The sequence below is a fragment of the Toxorhynchites rutilus genome, unplaced genomic scaffold (genome assembly GCF_029784135.1).
Source record: "Toxorhynchites rutilus septentrionalis strain SRP unplaced genomic scaffold, ASM2978413v1 HiC_scaffold_94, whole genome shotgun sequence".
NCBI classification, from domain to species: domain Eukaryota; kingdom Metazoa; phylum Arthropoda; class Insecta; order Diptera; family Culicidae; genus Toxorhynchites; species Toxorhynchites rutilus.
In genome coordinates, this window is record NW_026600162.1 from 1 (window position 1) to 17,643 (window position 17,643).

The window sequence follows — 17,643 nt, forward strand, 5'->3', positions numbered from 1 at the left end:
AGCACTGTATATATATATAAAAAAAAAAAAAAAAGGTTCACGTGGAACTACCTTAGCTTAGCAATCATTCGTTTGTATTGATTAAATTCTTGATTGAATGAAACAGTTTCCAAATTCAATTGAGTTCAATATATTTGCTCTGTGAGTGAAAAAAATGAACAAATGCCGTGTAAAGTCAATTCATTTATTGTGATTGATTGTTCTTCGTTACAAGTAAATTTAATGACGGACCTTTTACGTTGGTATGATGACTAGAACAAAATATATGTACGGAAGAATTATCAAACGTTTGATGAACCAGCCTAAGGCTGAAAATCTTTCCAATAAAGACAAAAAAAAAAATTATCAAACGATTATTTTATTTACATTTCCCTCTGAAGTTTACATCCCAAAAGTGTACATACTTCTCGAATCTCGAATTTGCTTGAAACTGGGAAGTTCATTCGCTTCTAGTGGCTGCACGATTTTCCCAGGTTCCTAAGTTTAGAAGATCATGTTAGGACAGACATATTCCACTCTGCACAAAGGCAAGCGAGGACAAAAGTACTCGCAGTTTGCATTTATTTGCAGAGCCGATTTCCCCAGAAACCTCGGTTTTGAAGTCTGTGTTAGGGAAACACATTTCAATCGGACAAAAATACCCCCGATTTGTATGAATTCGCAATGCGATTTCCCCACGCTTCATGGATTTGAAGTCTGTGTTAGGGAAACACATTCCAGTCGGAAGGGAAGGTATTGAATTAGAGAGACTTTAAACTCTGAGAGTTCATTCGTCTCTAATCCAGTCGGAACAAAAATACCCCCGACTTGCATGAATTTGAAATACCGATTTCTCCAGGCACCTTGGTTCAGAAATCTCTATTAGGGAACACATTTCGGTGGGAACAAAAGCTCCCCCTACTTTCGTGTGTTCTTTTTCTTCTTTTTGGCTTTAAGAGGGTTTAAACTTTTCAGTTCACTCGCCTCTAGGCTCTTTCGTGTGCTTGCAATGCCGATTTCGCTGCTTGGTTTTAAAGTCTGTGTTAGGGAACATTTTTCGATGAGAACAAAAGTCCCCCTACTTTCATGTATTTGCAATGCCGATTTCCCAAGGCTGCTTGGTTTTGATGGTTGTGTTAGGGAAACCGTAAATCGGGCCAATCAAAACGATGCAGTTAGGGCGTTTAGATAACGCCTAATATTTTACAGTTATTCAATTGTTTATCTAATGAAAAACAACATTTTGTTAGTTGCGATAGATGCGTAGAAATATTCCCTATCAAGTGATGCAAACATCTCTCCTATCCAGTACGAAATGTTCGAGCTATAAGCATTCGAAATCTTTCATTTTTTCCTGCATGTTCTGTGTTTAGGTTTTCATTTTACCCTCCATATATTCCGGTTAGACGTAGTCCCACGTCAAAAAAATCATTTCTCTACGTTGACTTCACGGTGACGAGACGTTGCATGTGTAGCGCACTTTATTCGGCTGTCATAGCTGCTTCCGCTTCGCTGTCAATCATGTTTATCGCTGACGCTAGGTGCAATGACTTTGACGGTATGTAACAGTATCTTACTTCTAAATAAACTTCGACTGTACAAGGTTCCGGAAAATCGAATGTTCGGAATTGAAGCACTTCTCTCCGAACTTCTGAATAAATTGGTGGAATTTCACTACTAGGGTATCGAGGCAGGCTCTCCCGTGAACCTCCGACCTTGTGAACTGTGTTACGAAAGAAATTTCTTCCGGATGCGTTGGAGTCTCTGGATGGTTGAGGGAATGGGATTGTGTTTTGGATTCGATGGAGTGTGGAGCCGATGATGCGTCGTAGGCCCTGCTGCTGCTTCAAGTACGTGTCAATTGGGTATTCTCAATCACCGGGGAGATGATTTGTTGGTAGAACAATGAAAGCATGAGCACGAGTGAGTTTTGATGTTAAGAGGCTTTAAATTTTTCATTCAGTTCATTCGCCTCTAGCCTTGAGAAAAGATACTTGGAGAACTCGCGGCCGTTAGTCGACTGGTTGCAACTGGATTGACGACCACTGAATCGTGAATGGGCATGCATGAATGGATGCATCGGTATTTGAAGGACTCGGCGGCAGGGGTTGGGAAGAAGTTTTGGGGGGTTGTAAACAACAACAGGGAGTTCTAGCCGAACAAGATGGGATATCGAGTGATAACAAAACAATAAACTCTTTAGATTAAAGACGATTTTATGGCCCTGAAAAGGGCCGTTTTGTTTTTTGACTTGTTTCGGAATCAACGCCTTCGGGACCAGCTCTTTACTTAGAGCTGGTATACTTCGTCACCGCTTTGGTACCTTCGGAAACCGCGTGCTTGGCAAGTTCACCGGGTAGTAGCAGACGGACTGCGGTCTGAATTTCCCGGGACGTGATGGTGGAACGTTTGTTGTAGTGGGCCAGACGCGAGGCTTCAGCTGCGATACGCTCGAAGATATCGTTGACGAAGCTGTTCATGATGCTCATCGCCTTCGACGAGATACCGGTGTCGGGATGGACCTGCTTCAGCACCTTATAGATGTAGATAGCATAGGATTCCTTCCTGCGGACTTTCTTCTTCTTCTTGTCCGTTTTCGAGATGTTTTTCTGCGCCTTGCCGGACTTTTTGGCGGCTTTTCCACTAGTCTTCGGTGCCATCGTGTTTGCTAGTAAGAACTACGTGTGAATTCGACGAGCGAACAAATCGTACTGAATAATTTTGTTTTTTTCACGCTCTTTTTGCCTTTGACCGCTTGTTCGTTCATCTCGCTAGACCCGCCCCTTTGGCTGAGTCTGCCGATTTGTCTCTATCCTGTGAGCGTGTACCGCTAGAGTACAAAACGTCCGGACCCCGTAAAAAAAAGATATCATTCTCGTTCAAACCGTACCCCAGTGTGGTTCTATCGCATCGACAAGACAACACAAGCAGCTATGTCTGGACGTGGCAAAGGAGGAAAAGTTAAGGGAAAGGCAAAGTCCCGCTCCAACCGTGCTGGTCTACAGTTCCCCGTCGGTCGTATTCACCGATTGCTCCGCAAGGGTAACTATGCCGAGCGGGTTGGTGCTGGTGCACCAGTATACTTAGCCGCGGTTATGGAGTACCTGGCCGCCGAAGTGCTCGAGTTGGCTGCAATGCCGCCCGCGACAACAAGAAAACCCGCATCATCCCCCGTCATCTACAGCTTGCCATCCGCAACGACGAGGAGCTGAACAAACTGCTGTCCGGAGTTACCATCGCTCAGGGCGGAGTACTGCCAAACATCCAGGCTGTTCTGTTGCCCAAGAAGACCGAAAAGAAAGCTTAAATGTTCTTTTCTGTGAGATCACACAAGAAACATAAAAAACCGTCCTTCTCAGGACGACAAAACTATTCGAAAGAGTTTATAATGAAATCCCATGGTGACTTTTTTTTCTTTTTAATTTGACATAAATTCTCTTTATTTCTTAATTTTGTTTGCATTATAATAATAATACTACATTTCAAGTGATCAACCTAGGGGTTCTACATCTTTAAGTTGTAAATCCCATCGCGTTGTTACTAGAGGCGAATGGACTGAAAATATATATTGTTATTGTATATTGTTATTACTTACCCGTTCGGTTTCCTCGGATAGTAGTTCGTTTAGATAAGGTACATTTTTTTCCTACATACTTATCTCACTTCTTAACTGGGCGAAACTAGGCAAAATATTCACCTGCCCCCGGCTTCTGAATGTCAAAGGGGAACTAGGCTCTGCGGAATGCACGTGTCTGTACAGGCGCTTGCTGCTTGGTCCTGAGCAACGAATACACTTTGGAAGTCGGCGATGGATGAAGAAGAGGCCGTCCCGCGCATGCGCATGTGTTGTTTTCGTCGATGCAAAGCTCTGTGCATGTCAATTGATAAATCTACCTACTTGACCAAACATCTTAGTCTACTATTTACAAAAACACTGTTGTCAACACATTGTCAAATTTCACGTCTAGGGTAGTATCCGGGCAGATTCATTCATGAACCTCTGTCGTTCTTGTCCAGGGAGTTGCCGTTTCTGGCCTTGAGAAAAAAAAAAACCCTTGGGACAAACTCTAACTATTCTGTTGGAGAAAACTTTTATGCGTAACTCTCTTCGCAGAAATAGGAGTAGTGGTCCTGAAAAGGACCGATGTTAATTTTTTGTATGTATTTTAAAAAATGGCTCGTTTAAGCGCGTTCTCCTCGGATACGACGTGCTAGCTGGATGTCCTTTGGCATAATGGTGACGCGTTTTGCGTGAATAGCACACAAGTTGGTATCTTCGAAAAGGCCGACCAAATATGCCTCGCTTGCCTCCTGCAGTGCCATAACGGCGGAACTTTGGAAGCGCAAGTCGGTTTGAAGTCTTGGGCAATTTCGCGAACCAAACGCTGGAACGGAAGCTTGCGGATCAGTAATTCGGTCGACTTCTGATAGCGACGAATTTCACGCAGAGCAACGGTTCCCGGTCGGTAGCGATGAGGCTTCTTCACACCTCCTGTGGCTGGGGCGCTTTTCCGAGCTGCCTTCGTGGCTAGCTGCTTACGCGGTGCCTTACCACCGGTAGATTTACGAGCAGTCTGCTTGGTACGAGCCATTACAACGGGCGATACGAATACGATACGTTCTACGTTTTCTCAACGAAGCGAGCGAGGTTCTCACGGTACGAGAGCAGAGGTAGCAATATGTTGGAAAAAATGTCCGTACGTAGCTTTTATGCTCTTTATACTTGGATGTATAGTGGTGCCGACAGCTGTAGCCAATCACGACCAAGCATCGTGTGCGGATGCACCCAAGCGAGAGGGTATAAATAGTGCGCGCGTGATTTTTTTCTTCATTATACTCGTTCGACGCTCAGATCGACAAGCGCCTGTGCTTTCGTCAGTAACTTTCTTTCCCATTAACCAACATGACTGGACGCGGCAAGGGAGGCAAAGGACTCGGTAAAGGAGGAGCAAAGCGTCATCGCAAGGTACTGCGTGACAACATCCAGGGTATCACGAAACCCGCTATCCGTCGTCTAGCCCGCCGTGGGGGCGTCAAACGTATCTCTGGTCTGATTTACGAAGAAACCCGAGGAGTGCTGAGGTATTCCTGGAGAATGTTATTCGTGACGCTGTCACCTACACCGAACATGCCAAGCGTAAAACAGTGACTGCTATGGATGTCGTATACGCGCTGAAACGTCAGGACGTACCCTATACGGTTTGGAGGTTAACAAATACCCCCAAAACAAAACGGTCCTTTTTAGGACCACAACATGTTTGTCACCAAAAGAGTTTATCAATTTTAGTTTCTTAACAAAAAAAAACCACCACCACACTACCACCTACACAACTACATTTCATTTGAAAAAAAAAAAAAAAAAACAAACAAACAAAAATAAAACCTTGACTCACACCACATACCAACTCGCATATCAATTGGCTTAATAATACAAACGATTTTTTTCATTTGGCAGACTTATCTCACTTCTTAACTAGGCGAACCTAGCCAGAATTTTCACCTGCCCCCGGGCTTCTGAATGCCAAAGGGGGACTAGGCTCTGCGGAATGCACGTATCTGCATGCTCGTGCTGTTTTAGTCCTGACCGAGGAATTGTCGGACAATCGCGCAGGTGCTAAGGATGACCGACTTTTGGATGCCGGCCAATTCCTTCTCGATGTTCAACACCTTTAGCGCTTCCAGAAGTGTCTTCGGGATAATTCCAGTTCCAGAGAGAACGACTGGAACAATTCTTGGGACCTCCCTTAGCCCCCACAGTTCCTTGAGCTCCACGGCCAATGGTCGGTACTTGCAGATTTTGCGACCGTGGGTCTCCTCCAGATTCTGGTTCAGTGGAATAGCGACATCGATGATGGTGACTTTGCGGTCGCTCTTGTCGTAAACCATTATATCTGGGCGGTTGTGGTGGATCGAGAGGTCGGTCAGAACAGTGCGATCCCAGTACAGCTTGAAACGGTCATTTTCCAGGACAGGTGCAGGCAGGTACCGGTAGTTTGGTACGTTGTCTTCCAGTAGAGCACATTGGAGCGCCAGTTGTCGATGAACAATACGGGCCACGTTGTTGTGGCGCTCGGTGTAGGCTGCGTTGGCCAAAACGGGACAGCCTCCCATAATGTGCTCTATGTTTTCACCTGGTTGATGGCACATCCGGCAAATGTCATCAACGTCTTGATGCCAGACGTACCGCCTGCAGTTTCTCGTCGGCATTATCCTGTCCTGGATGGCTATCATGTCGGCTTCTACTACTGAAGAGAGTTCACCACGCGTTAGCCACAGATTAGATGCGGCCTTGTCGACGTGTGGCCGGTCCAGTTGATGGGGGTGGGCACCATGCACTGCCTTCTGCTTCCAAGCTGCAATCTTCTCCTCCACTGTCTGCAGATTGCAGTTGAGTTGGTACTCCGCTTGCGCCAAGTGCAGAGCGCTGTATCCTCTGTCGGCGGCGCAGACAGCCCGGTATAGCGCGTTTTGGTTGGCGCGTTCTGCGAAGTACTCGCGCAGTTGTCGTACCTGGGCAACACACAGTGCAGAAATGTCGACGATTCCAAGTCCCCCTTCTTTGCGTGGTAGTGAAACTCTCTCCAGTGCCGATTGAGGATGGTGCATTCCGGCCTCTTTGAATGCTTTCCTCATCCTCCTCTCAAGGTCCTCTAGGTTAGTTTTGCTCCATTTGACTACACCAAAACTGAAGGTCAGCAGGGGAACCGCGAATGTGTTGATCGCGCGTACCTTGTTCCCCGCGTTGAGGAAAGTCCTCAGGACACAGTTCACTCGACTCAAGAACTTGTCTCGCAGCTCCGTCTTGATGTCGGAGTGGCGAATCCCGGTGAGCTGTCGGAATCCAAGATATTTATAGGATTCGCCACGAACCATGTCTCTTATAAACTCGCCGTCATAGACCTCGTAGCCTCCGGATTCGGTAAGTTGTCCTTTCAGCAGGTGGACACAGCGACACTTGTCGAGGCCGAACTCCATACAGATGTCCCTGCTTATGTCTTCGACAACCCGGATAGCTACACCTAGACGCTGACGTGAATCAGCGTAGACCTTGAGATCGTCCATGTAAAAGGTATGGGTCACTTCTTCGTGGGCGCCGTCGCCATACCTTATTTTATAGCCATGACCGTTTCTATTGAGCGTCCTACTGAGGGGGTTCAGTGCCAGACAAAACCAAAGCGGGCTGAAAGAGTCGCCTTGGAATATCCCCCTCTTTATCTGCAGCGTTCTAGACTGCAACACATTTTCCCCATCACTGAGGTGCAGAGACGTACTCCACTGCCTCATCGCATGCTGCAGGAACCTAACGACGACGGGATCAATTTTGTAGAGCTCCAATACCCGGACGAGAAACGAGTGAGGTATGGAGTCATAAGCCTTCCTGTAATCGATGTAGGCCATACTTAGGTTCCGCTGGTTATATACCGCCTGGCCGACTATGGCTGCGTCGATGATGGCCTGGTCTTTGCAGCCATGCGTATTTTTCCTGCATCCTTTCTGCTCTTCTGCGATGATGTGATGCTGTTCGCAGTGAGCAGAAACTTTGGCGGTAATTATGCTGCTCAGTATTTTGTACAGACTCGATAGGCACGTTATCGGTCTGTACTTTGATGGGTTCAATGTGTTGCTGTCTTTCGGGAGGAGGAAGGTGACGCCACGGGTGGCGAATTCAGGAAGGTTGTGTGGGTCACGTAGCACCTTGTTGAAGCACTCAGCTATCTTTGGATGTGCGACGGTCAGCTTCTTGTGCCAAAAGTTCTGGACACCATCGGGGCCCGGTGCTGCCCAGTTCCTCAGGTACCGCGAGGCTTCGCGGACATCGTTCTCTCCGACGATGATAGCTGGCATCTCTCCAATTTCACCACAACTCTCCTCCTCCCGTCTTAACCACATTTGCCCGTCGCGATGTTCTACTGGGGTCTCCCAAATACCAGCCCAGAAGTTCGTCACATCGCTAATATCTGGCAAACCTTCGCGGTAGTCGGGCTTCTCGTCGCTAATGTGGTCGTAGAACGCTTTTTCGTTATCTCTGAACATCCGATTTTGTTCCTGGCGCTTTGCAGAGTCAGAGTAACGTTTCAGCCGTTTAGTTAGGACGCTCAATTGCTGTACCAGTGTGTCGAGTTTTTCCGTCAGCTGGTGAGCTCCCAGCTGGCGAAGTTCAGTAGGCCGCACGATCACAGCAACTTGGCGACATAATTTCGCCGATCTGCTGCCTCTTTTGTACGCCATCAGTCTTCCAATTGCGGCGCGCTTGTTTAGGATCCGTTGCTCCAATCTCCTTCGCCATGGAGGCTCACGCCTTTCACGGAGATGTTGGAGCAGTCCGCCTCTTGGCCTAATACGGTATCCTAAACTTTTGGCGGTCGCCACAGCAGCACAGTAAACTTTCAGTTGCAGCTCCTCCATGTTCTCAGCATCAACCAAGTGCAGCGGAAGAACGTGCTCGTTCATGAGCTTTACTGCACTTGTCAGCCTGCGGGAATGCTGCAACTTCGGGATCCTGGGGCGCGACAAAGGGTCCGTGTCGCGGAACTGTGAGATCGCCTCGTCGTAATGGAAGACCAGATCGCGTAGTAGTTGTTGATCTGGCTGTGGATCTTCCGGCTCAGGGGGTTGTTGTACTGTGGCCTCCACTGGTGCTGATTCGCGTGCCCCACTCGCGAATGAATTGCTCAGCCGTACTGAACTTCGTCTCGACACATCGCTTGCTCTGCTTGTTCTGGAGCTTAGTTCTCTCTGCACCTGCTGCTTGATCTCGTCGACTTGCGTTTGGGAGAGCATATTGTTGCGTACAATCGCTCTACGCCTCGCGTTCATCGCGTTTTGGTCAAGCCTCCCGACGAACTCTGGATACGCTTCCTCGAACATTGCGAGTATTCGAGGGCGACCGCTCATGTCCGTCTCCAAAGCAGTGCAGATGTAATAGGCGCGGATCACGAATTCATTCATTTCATGTGTCCACATGATCCGTCGCCTAGTAGTACCCACAAGTGTGGACGACTGTCGTCTGACAGTCGCAACACGCCTCGTAGGCGCAGCGTTTCGTTGGTGATGTCGATGGCTGCTGTTTCCGTGTGGCGGTAGCTCTTCGGGTTGAACCCGGCTGGTGGCCCGCTCTTGCACATCGCCCTCCAGCCGCTGGCCGCTCGCTCTTACGCCCGTTCCAGGACCAGCTCCAGTTCGGGGACCCTCCTCGGGCGATCGCATTCTGAGTATTCTTCGTGAACGTAGCTCCATTTTCTGGGTGTATCTCCTTTGCCCGGGAGACAGCGGGTTGGCAAGGCCTCCATGACCCGGGAGGCCTTCCCCGGGAGAGATATAGCGCTCTGACTCGCTCGCACCCCCTCACTTAGCCACTTTCGACACCCGTTCTCGGAGCCAAGACCAGGTGTGTGTTTCCAGTTCACGCCCGATCTAAAAATGTCGTCATATGATCTTCGTGGAGGCGTGAGATAGGAACATTTGATACCAACAGGTAGGCTCCTACCCTAGTGTTGATCCCCATTTGAGAACCTCCCGTTTCCAGTTCACGCCCGATCTAAAAATGTCGTCATATGATCTTCGTGGAGGCGTGAGATAGGAACATTTGAGACCAACAGGTAGGCTCCTACCCTAGTGTTGATCCCCATTTGAGAACCTTCATTTTGTATTTTTTGTTTGTTTGTTAGTTTGGTTTTTTTTTTTAATTTTGTATTCGATTGTATTTTGTAAACCGTTGCACATAGTAACATATACAGTATATTCTCGTGTTTCTGTCGATAGAAACATTCGAGCGGGATTGAGAATTGAAATTGAGAACTACATAAAATGTTTCAATTTTTACAACTAATTTCATTAGTGTATCCAGCTGACCACGTGGCGTCTGAGACGAGACCAGCCAATAGATGGGGAGCCCCCACCGGTGATTGGTTGATTTTTGTAAACAAATCACTTCTACGCGGTTGCCAATTTTGTTCTTTGCCTCTACTTAAGGTGAAGGTGGAAGCTAGCCATGGTAGTAGTATAGGTAAACCCACGTGTAAAAATTGGGTAATAGTGTTTGTGAGAGAAGAGCAAAGCACACGTAAATAGATCAATTCACTTATCAGACTGTGTGGCGCTACATTGACACGAGTCTTTGAATAAATTTGAAAATAAAAATAACAATTCAATACTGTAAATGTAAAATGTACGAACGATATGTTCCCACGAACAATTGCGGATATAAATATGTATAGAAGGTGTATCTGTATATGAAGTAAAATTCTGATTATACGCGAGCGTAACATGAGCAAATTTATAAGACATGCGAATTGGGGCCCTTTTGGTATTAACAAGTTCTTCCGCATAGTAACTCGATGTGGATAATTCCTTAATGTTTCCTTCGTTGATCGTATTGTTTTCACATACTCACGTTGGAGAGCCTTAACGCTCTTCGTTGGCCGAGGCATTTTGATTGAATGTAATACTTTTCCGTTTACTGTTTTTGAAAGCATAGGCGGTGTTCCGAGCTCTACAATACAATTTTCTTACCCAATGTTAAAGTTGCTAGAACTTACATTATAGACCCATTAAACGTAGAAATAATAATTGTATTGATATCAACACAATTTTATTCTATTGATTTTAATTACATGAAACGCTATGACTCAGAAATAACATGTTATTGAGTGGTTTTTATAGCTGTTTCGACGATCTTGTCTGGCATCAGTGTCGAAAAAATAACGATGCTTTCAACAATACAAACAAAACCATTGCCGAAGATTGAGAAATGAAAATTTAACTTTCAGAGCACTAGCTCGAGTTTTACGACGTTTTTCACTATACATCTATATATATCGACAAGAAAACAAGAAAAAGAAAAGGAAGTTCCTAGAAATCCTTTTATATAATCTTTTTCTGCCCCATCTAAAAAAAAGCATTAATTCTTAATTTACCAAGAATACAGCATATAAGAATATTAGAAATATGCAAACTTTATATTCCAAAATCTTTATCATCTGATAATTATCTAAAAGGTCGTTATACATTCTTCTCTTCGATAAAAGACCCGAAAAACACGCAACAACTGCATGAAATGTAAAAAATATGTTTGTTTCGAGCATGCAGTTATGCAATGTTCTGATTCTTACTCCAATGAAACCACAATCTATTAATACGCTTTTATGTTATTTTATAGCTCCTTATACTTCCATGAATTATGTTCAGTTGCTTACTTTTTATTAACAAGAGTGAAAAATTCGAATTTCGTTATTTGTGTTGGAGTGTCAAAAATTACTCTGTCTTGAGGAGGCTGATTTAGATGACTATTAAAACTTAATAAAGACGACAAAAACATATTTTTTGGAGTTTTTCATTCAATCATACCCTCTTCTTCAAATAAATGCCAACGAAGCCTGAAAAATACACAATAGCAACATTACAGAGAAGTTCAATTTTCGGTCTGTGACACCGTGCGCGAGTATACGTGTTATGATTTTGCACGCGAGTACAGGAGGGTTAAGCAATTTAAAACTGCCTTAGGGTCGACTAATCTGATAGAGAATAGCTGACCTCATACAAACTAACATCGTATCCAGATGTCGACACCATTCCGCCGTCAACGCGAATAAGTAGAAGCATACACAAAATTGGCAACAGTGTAGAATTGGTTTGTTTACAAAAATCAACCAATCAGCGGCGGGGGTTCCCCCTGTATTGGCAGTGTCTCGTCCCAGACACCATGTGATCAGATGGATACACTAATGAAATTAGTTGTAAACATTTAAATATTTGATGTAATTCTCACTCTCACTCTGTTGCCAATGTTGCAATTTTGTGTGTGTTACTACTTATTCGCGTAGATTAGATGGCATTGAGCTTCGTATTACAAGTTGGGGGAGTTTGCATGACTATATGTGTTTGTAGCAGAAATGAACACATTTTTAAAATAAAAATTATTTTCCCAAATCAAAGTAGTACTCTATGTAAATGAAAATTACTTTTGTCTGCAAGCGATGAAAAAATGTCATACAAAAATTGTGTATAAAAATAATTTTACATTACAGTTGTGAGTTTTGGTGAGAATATCTTAAAATTTGTAGAAAATAGTTTAAATTATGGTCAGAACAACGTACTTCAAGTAATTAAATAATGCAAAGAAAAAAATTTCATACAAATTTTAACAATTCAAAATTGCCTTCGGACCGACTAATCTGATAGAGAATAGTTTGTTGCCTCATACAAATTGATGTCGTATCCAGATGTCGACACCATACCGCCGTCCTCGCGAATCGCGCCTGGCAGTACAAACTGCACTGCACTAAATGCTGAATCATCTGAAGATGGACAGTCCTCCCTCCCTGGGAAAGGTATCTTCAAGGAAGAAACCTAAAAATCAATCTCAATCCAACCGAACACACTTCATCCCAATCGATTGCTTTTCATGAACCCACCACCCCTAACAAACCTACTCCTGTTATCGAAAGAAAACAAAAAAAATATATATATATTCGAATGAATCGATTATTGTAAAATGCCCCAACGATGATTGATCCATAATCGAGTAAACGAAAAATTTAGACATCTCTAGCCGTGGATATGACGGTTTGCACCTGGTCGAAGAAAATGCGAAAGTAAACAACAATATTTGATTGTAGTTTTACACAATATTCTATGATAAGTGGAAAACAATAAAATAAACTCTTTTGCTTTAAAACAATATTGATAGTCCTGAAAAGGACTGAATTTGATTTCTCGTGTTGTGCTGTTGTTTTAGTCGGACCACTACTACTGGCTACGTTGTTCACTTTTTGGCAGCGGTAGCTTTTTTCGGAGCTGCTGCTGCTTTCTTTGGCTTTGGCGTTTTCGGTTTCTGTGCGGCGGTTTTCGAGGGTTTCGTTGGCTTTTGCTTCGGGGCGGTAGCAGCAGCTTTCTTCACACTGCCGGTCTTCTTGGCAGCCTTGGCACTCGCTGCCTTGGTTTTCTTCTCGCTGGCCACCACCTTCTTCACAGCAGCAGCAGCAGCAGCAGCTTTCGGTTTTTTGGCTGCGGTTGCTGTATTTTTCTCCCCGGTAGCAGCGGCAGCTTTCTTCTTGCCAGCAGCAGCGGTAGCCTTTTTCGGCTTCTTCTCGGCGGCTGCCTTCTTGGATTTCTTATCCCCGGAAGCGGTACCCTTTTTCGCTGCTGCTGGTGCTTTCTTAGCCGACGAGCCACTCTTCTTCTCCCCGGTGAACTCCTTTTTGGCCTTTGGGGGGATCTTGAACGAGCCCGACGCACCAGTGCCCTTCGTTTGCACAAACAGGCCCTTGACGACACCGTTCTTCAGCGCTTTCTTGATGAACGGAGTTAGCTTCGCCACATCCGCCTTGTAGTTGCCGGCCAGGTATTTCTTGATGGCCTGCAGCGATGAACCGTTGCGCTCCTTCAGCGTCCTGATGGCGGCCACTATCATCTCGTTAACCGGTGGATGGTTGGCGGGCTTTTTCGGCTTCTTCGCTGCTGCTGCTGCCGCCGCTGATTTGCCGCCTGCCTTTTTCGGCGATTTCTCACTGCCCACGGCTGGTGCCGCCAACGGGCTCTCGCCGACTGCCTCGGTAGCTGCGTTATTGTCCGACATCTCTCTGCTTCCTCTGCTGCTTTTTCAGCGCTTTTCCCTGTTTTGTTTTGTTTCGTTCCGTACCGTTACGGTCTGTGTCTTCTCCTAATACTGCGTGCGTGCGTGCGAGCGAGCTGTATTAAAGAGCGGAGTTTGTAATTTCCAAAAATTGCTACCCCGCTGAAGGTCCACTTTCGGCGGCTGTGTTAGGGATGCGGTCGGGTGACGTGCTCGTTTTGTGCTCGCACTATGCTAGGTACTGTTTCGGAGCGCCAACTTTTCTAGAGGCCATTTCGTCCCCTCTGGTGGCCTCTAGTGGCCAAAGCCACATACTCTATCTATCTGTGATAGTCCCCGGTCACAATGGGACGCATCCGATGTCCAGCGCAGACCAATAAAGGGACGAAATTCGATCCCGAACAGCACTGTGCCGTCTCACACCGGGTGCAATCCGACGGAAGTGTTCCGTTTCCGGCCAATCGCCCGATCGGACCGTTTCGAATTACCACAGCTCGGCGGGTGGGAAAGTTTCCCTACAGAATGGTGCATTGGTTGTTCGGATCCGGGTAAGCGGTCAGCCCCTAGTGACCGGCCAAGAAGTACCATCCGCGCCAGCAGCCGTTCTCAATAGCATGACAGCTGCTAGTCCATCCGCCGCCGCCGCGGACAGATGCCCACGATGGTCCTACCGGAATTAAATATTAAATATTATTTTGTGACCTGCTAGGAGTAGGGTCAGTGCCGGAATAAAATTACCACGATTCGAATTTAATTTGGAGAATATAATTTTCCTATAAATTCATCAAATTCATATTACAGTGATTTCAGTAAATATAGTAAATAAATTGCTTACGACTAAATCCCTTCACTATTCTTCCAGTCCTTCAGTCTTTCAGCTGTGTTCATCTAGCGTAACCTAGTCCCTAATCCGTATTACCAAGATTAAGCTCTGGACATTGTAGCTATATATTAAGAATAAGGCTCACCACTAGTGTCAAGACATTATAAGCAGCATTCAAGCACTGTATATATATATAAAAAAAAAAAAAAAGGTTCACGTGGAACTACCTTAGCTTAGCAATCATTCGTTTGTATTGATTAAATTCTTGATTGAATGAAACAGTTTCCAAATTCAATTGAGTTCAATATATTTGCTCTGTGAGTGAAAAAAATGAACAAATGCCGTGTAAAGTCAATTCATTTATTGTGATTGATTGTTCTTCGTTACAAGTAAATTTAATGACGGACCTTTTACGTTTGGTATGATGACTAGAACAAAATATATGTACGGAAGAATTATCAAACGTTTGATGAACCAGCCTAAGGCTGAAAATCTTTCCAATAAAGACAAAAAAAAAAATTATCAAACGATTATTTTATTTTACATTTCCCTCTGAAGTTTACATCCCAAAAGTGTACATACTTCTCGAATCTCGAATTTGCTTGAAACTGGGAAGTTCATTCGCTTCTAGTGGCTGCACGATTTTCCCAGGTTCCTAAGTTTAGAAGATCATGTTAGGACAGACATATTCCACTCTGCACAAAGGCAAGCGAGGACAAAAGTACTCGCAGTTTGCATTTATTTGCAGAGCCGATTTCCCCAGAAACCTCGGTTTTGAAGTCTGTGTTAGGGAAACACATTTCAATCGGAACAAAAATACCCCCGATTTGTATGAATTCGCAATGCCGATTTCCCCACGCTTCATGGATTTGAAGTCTGTGTTAGGGAAACACATTCCAGTCGGAAGGGAAGGTATTGAATTAGAGAGACTTTAAACTCTGAGAGTTCATTCGTCTCTAATCCAGTCGGAACAAAAATACCCCCGACTTGCATGAATTTGAAATACCGATTTCTCCAGGCACCTTGGTTCAGAAATCTCTATTAGGGAACACATTTCGGTGGGAACAAAAGCTCCCCCTACTTTCGTGTGTTCTTTTTCTTCTTTTTGGCTTTAAGAGGGTTTAAACTTTTCAGTTCACTCGCCTCTAGGCTCTTTCGTGTGCTTGCAATGCCGATTTCGCTGCTTGGTTTTAAAGTCTGTGTTAGGGAACATTTTTCGATGAGAACAAAAGTCCCCCTACTTTCATGTATTTGCAATGCCGATTTCCCCAAGGCTGCTTGGTTTTGATGGTTGTGTTAGGGAAACCGTAAATCGGGCCAATCAAAACGATGCAGTTAGGGCGTTTAGATAACGCCTAATATTTTACAGTTATTCAATTGTTTATCTAATGAAAAACAACATTTTGTTAGTTGCGATAGATGCGTAGAAATATTCCCTATCAAGTGATGCAAACATCTCTCCTATCCAGTACGAAATGTTCGAGCTATAAGCATTCGAAATCTTTCATTTTTTCCTGCATGTTCTGTGTTTAGGTTTTCATTTTACCCTCCATATATTCCGGTTAGACGTAGTCCCACGTCAAAAAAATCATTTCTCTACGTTGACTTCACGGTGACGAGACGTTGCATGTGTAGCGCACTTTATTCGGCTGTCATAGCTGCTTCCGCTTCGCTGTCAATCATGTTTATCGCTGACGCTAGGTGCAATGACTTTGACGGTATGTAACAGTATCTTACTTCTAAATAAACTTCGACTGTACAAGGTTCCGGAAAATCGAATGTTCGGAATTGAAGCACTTCTCTCCGAACTTCTGAATAAATTGGTGGAATTTCACTACTAGGGTATCGAGGCAGGCTCTCCCGTGAACCTCCGACCTTGTGAACTGTGTTACGAAAGAAATTTCTTCCGGATGCGTTGGAGTCTCTGGATGGTTGAGGGAATGGGATTGTGTTTTGGATTCGATGGAGTGTGGAGCCGATGATGCGTCGTAGGCCCTGCTGCTGCTTCAAGTACGTGTCAATTGGGTATTCTCAATCACCGGGGAGATGATTTGTTGGTAGAACAATGAAAGCATGAGCACGAGTGAGTTTTGATGTTAAGAGGCTTTAAATTTTTCATTCAGTTCATTCGCCTCTAGCCTTGAGAAAAGATACTTGGAGAACTCGCGGCCGTTAGTCGACTGGTTGCAAACTGGATTGACGACCACTGAATCGTGAATGGGCATGCATGAATGGATGCATCGGTATTTGAAGGACTCGGCGGCAGGGGTTGGGAAGAAGTTTTGGGGGGTTGTAAACAACAACAGGGAGTTCTAGCCGAACAAGATGGGGATATCGAGTGATAACAAAACAATAAACTCTTTAGATTAAAGACGATTTTATGGCCCTGAAAAGGGCCGTTTTGTTTTTTGACTTGTTTCGGAATCAACGCCTTCGGGACCAGCTCTTTACTTAGAGCTGGTATACTTCGTCACCGCTTTGGTACCTTCGGAAACCGCGTGCTTGGCAAGTTCACCGGGTAGTAGCAGACGGACTGCGGTCTGAATTTCCCGGGACGTGATGGTGGAACGTTTGTTGTAGTGGGCCAGACGCGAGGCTTCAGCTGCGATACGCTCGAAGATATCGTTGACGAAGCTGTTCATGATGCTCATCGCCTTCGACGAGATACCGGTGTCGGGATGGACCTGCTTCAGCACCTTATAGATGTAGATAGCATAGGATTCCTTCCTGCGGACTTTCTTCTTCTTCTTGTCCGTTTTCGAGATGTTTTTCTGCGCCTTGCCGGACTTTTTGGCGGCTTTTCCACTAGTCTTCGGTGCCATCGTGTTTGCTAGTAAGAACTACGTGTGAATTCGACGAGCGAACAAATCGTACTGAATAATTTTGTTTTTTTCTTCTTCTTTCTTTGTTTTTAAGAGGCTTTAAACTTTGCAGTTCATTCGCCTCTAGCCCAGTGAAGAGCCACAATAAAACCAGCCCAGAGGGGACTGGCGAAAGGGAAACCAACAAAATCACTCATCAGACCTGTCCGCTCGACTCTCGGTTAAAGAAGAAGGTAGGAAGGGATCCTATGCTTCATAAGATATTTAATATATGCTGTAAAGAAAAGTAAAAATTTACTGATCCGAGGACCAAAGCAGCAACGAAGCACAAGTGATCTAGCGAAAGGCGTGTTCCAAAGCCAAAAAACAAAACGGCCCCTCTCAGGAGGATAGGAAGGAAAGGAATGGAAAGGATTTGGGTGGGATTAGTGGAGTGGGAGGGGGTG

General features: G+C 45.0%; 3 protein-coding genes and 3 pseudogenes across 3 annotated transcripts; 2 read left to right on the forward strand and 4 right to left on the reverse strand.

Annotated features, from left to right (window-relative positions):
• Window positions 1-2,217: 2,217 nt before the first annotated feature.
• On the reverse strand, window positions 2,218-2,682 carry LOC129782492 (histone H2B). Its single transcript, XM_055789645.1, has one exon. The coding sequence runs from the start codon at window positions 2,637-2,639 to the stop codon at window positions 2,265-2,267; it is 375 nt and encodes a 124-aa protein (XP_055645620.1). The 5' UTR covers window positions 2,640-2,682; the 3' UTR covers window positions 2,218-2,264.
• Window positions 2,683-2,876: 194 nt separating this feature from the next.
• Window positions 2,877-3,308, forward strand: LOC129782495 (histone H2A-like; annotated as a pseudogene).
• An 853-nt stretch (window positions 3,309-4,161) lies between these two features.
• LOC129782487 (histone H3-like) lies at window positions 4,162-4,651 on the reverse strand (annotated as a pseudogene).
• Window positions 4,652-4,830: 179 nt separating this feature from the next.
• On the forward strand, window positions 4,831-9,892 carry LOC129782491 (histone H4-like; annotated as a pseudogene).
• A 2,767-nt stretch (window positions 9,893-12,659) lies between these two features.
• LOC129782486 (histone H1B-like) lies at window positions 12,660-13,699 on the reverse strand. The gene has a single exon (XM_055789640.1). It carries the CDS (start codon window positions 13,553-13,555, stop codon window positions 12,743-12,745), a length of 813 nt encoding a protein of 270 aa, XP_055645615.1. The 5' UTR covers window positions 13,556-13,699; the 3' UTR covers window positions 12,660-12,742.
• A 3,076-nt stretch (window positions 13,700-16,775) lies between these two features.
• LOC129782489 (histone H2B) lies at window positions 16,776-17,240 on the reverse strand. The gene has a single exon (XM_055789643.1). It carries the CDS (start codon window positions 17,195-17,197, stop codon window positions 16,823-16,825), a length of 375 nt encoding a protein of 124 aa, XP_055645618.1. The 5' UTR covers window positions 17,198-17,240; the 3' UTR covers window positions 16,776-16,822.
• Window positions 17,241-17,643: the final 403 nt, after the last annotated feature.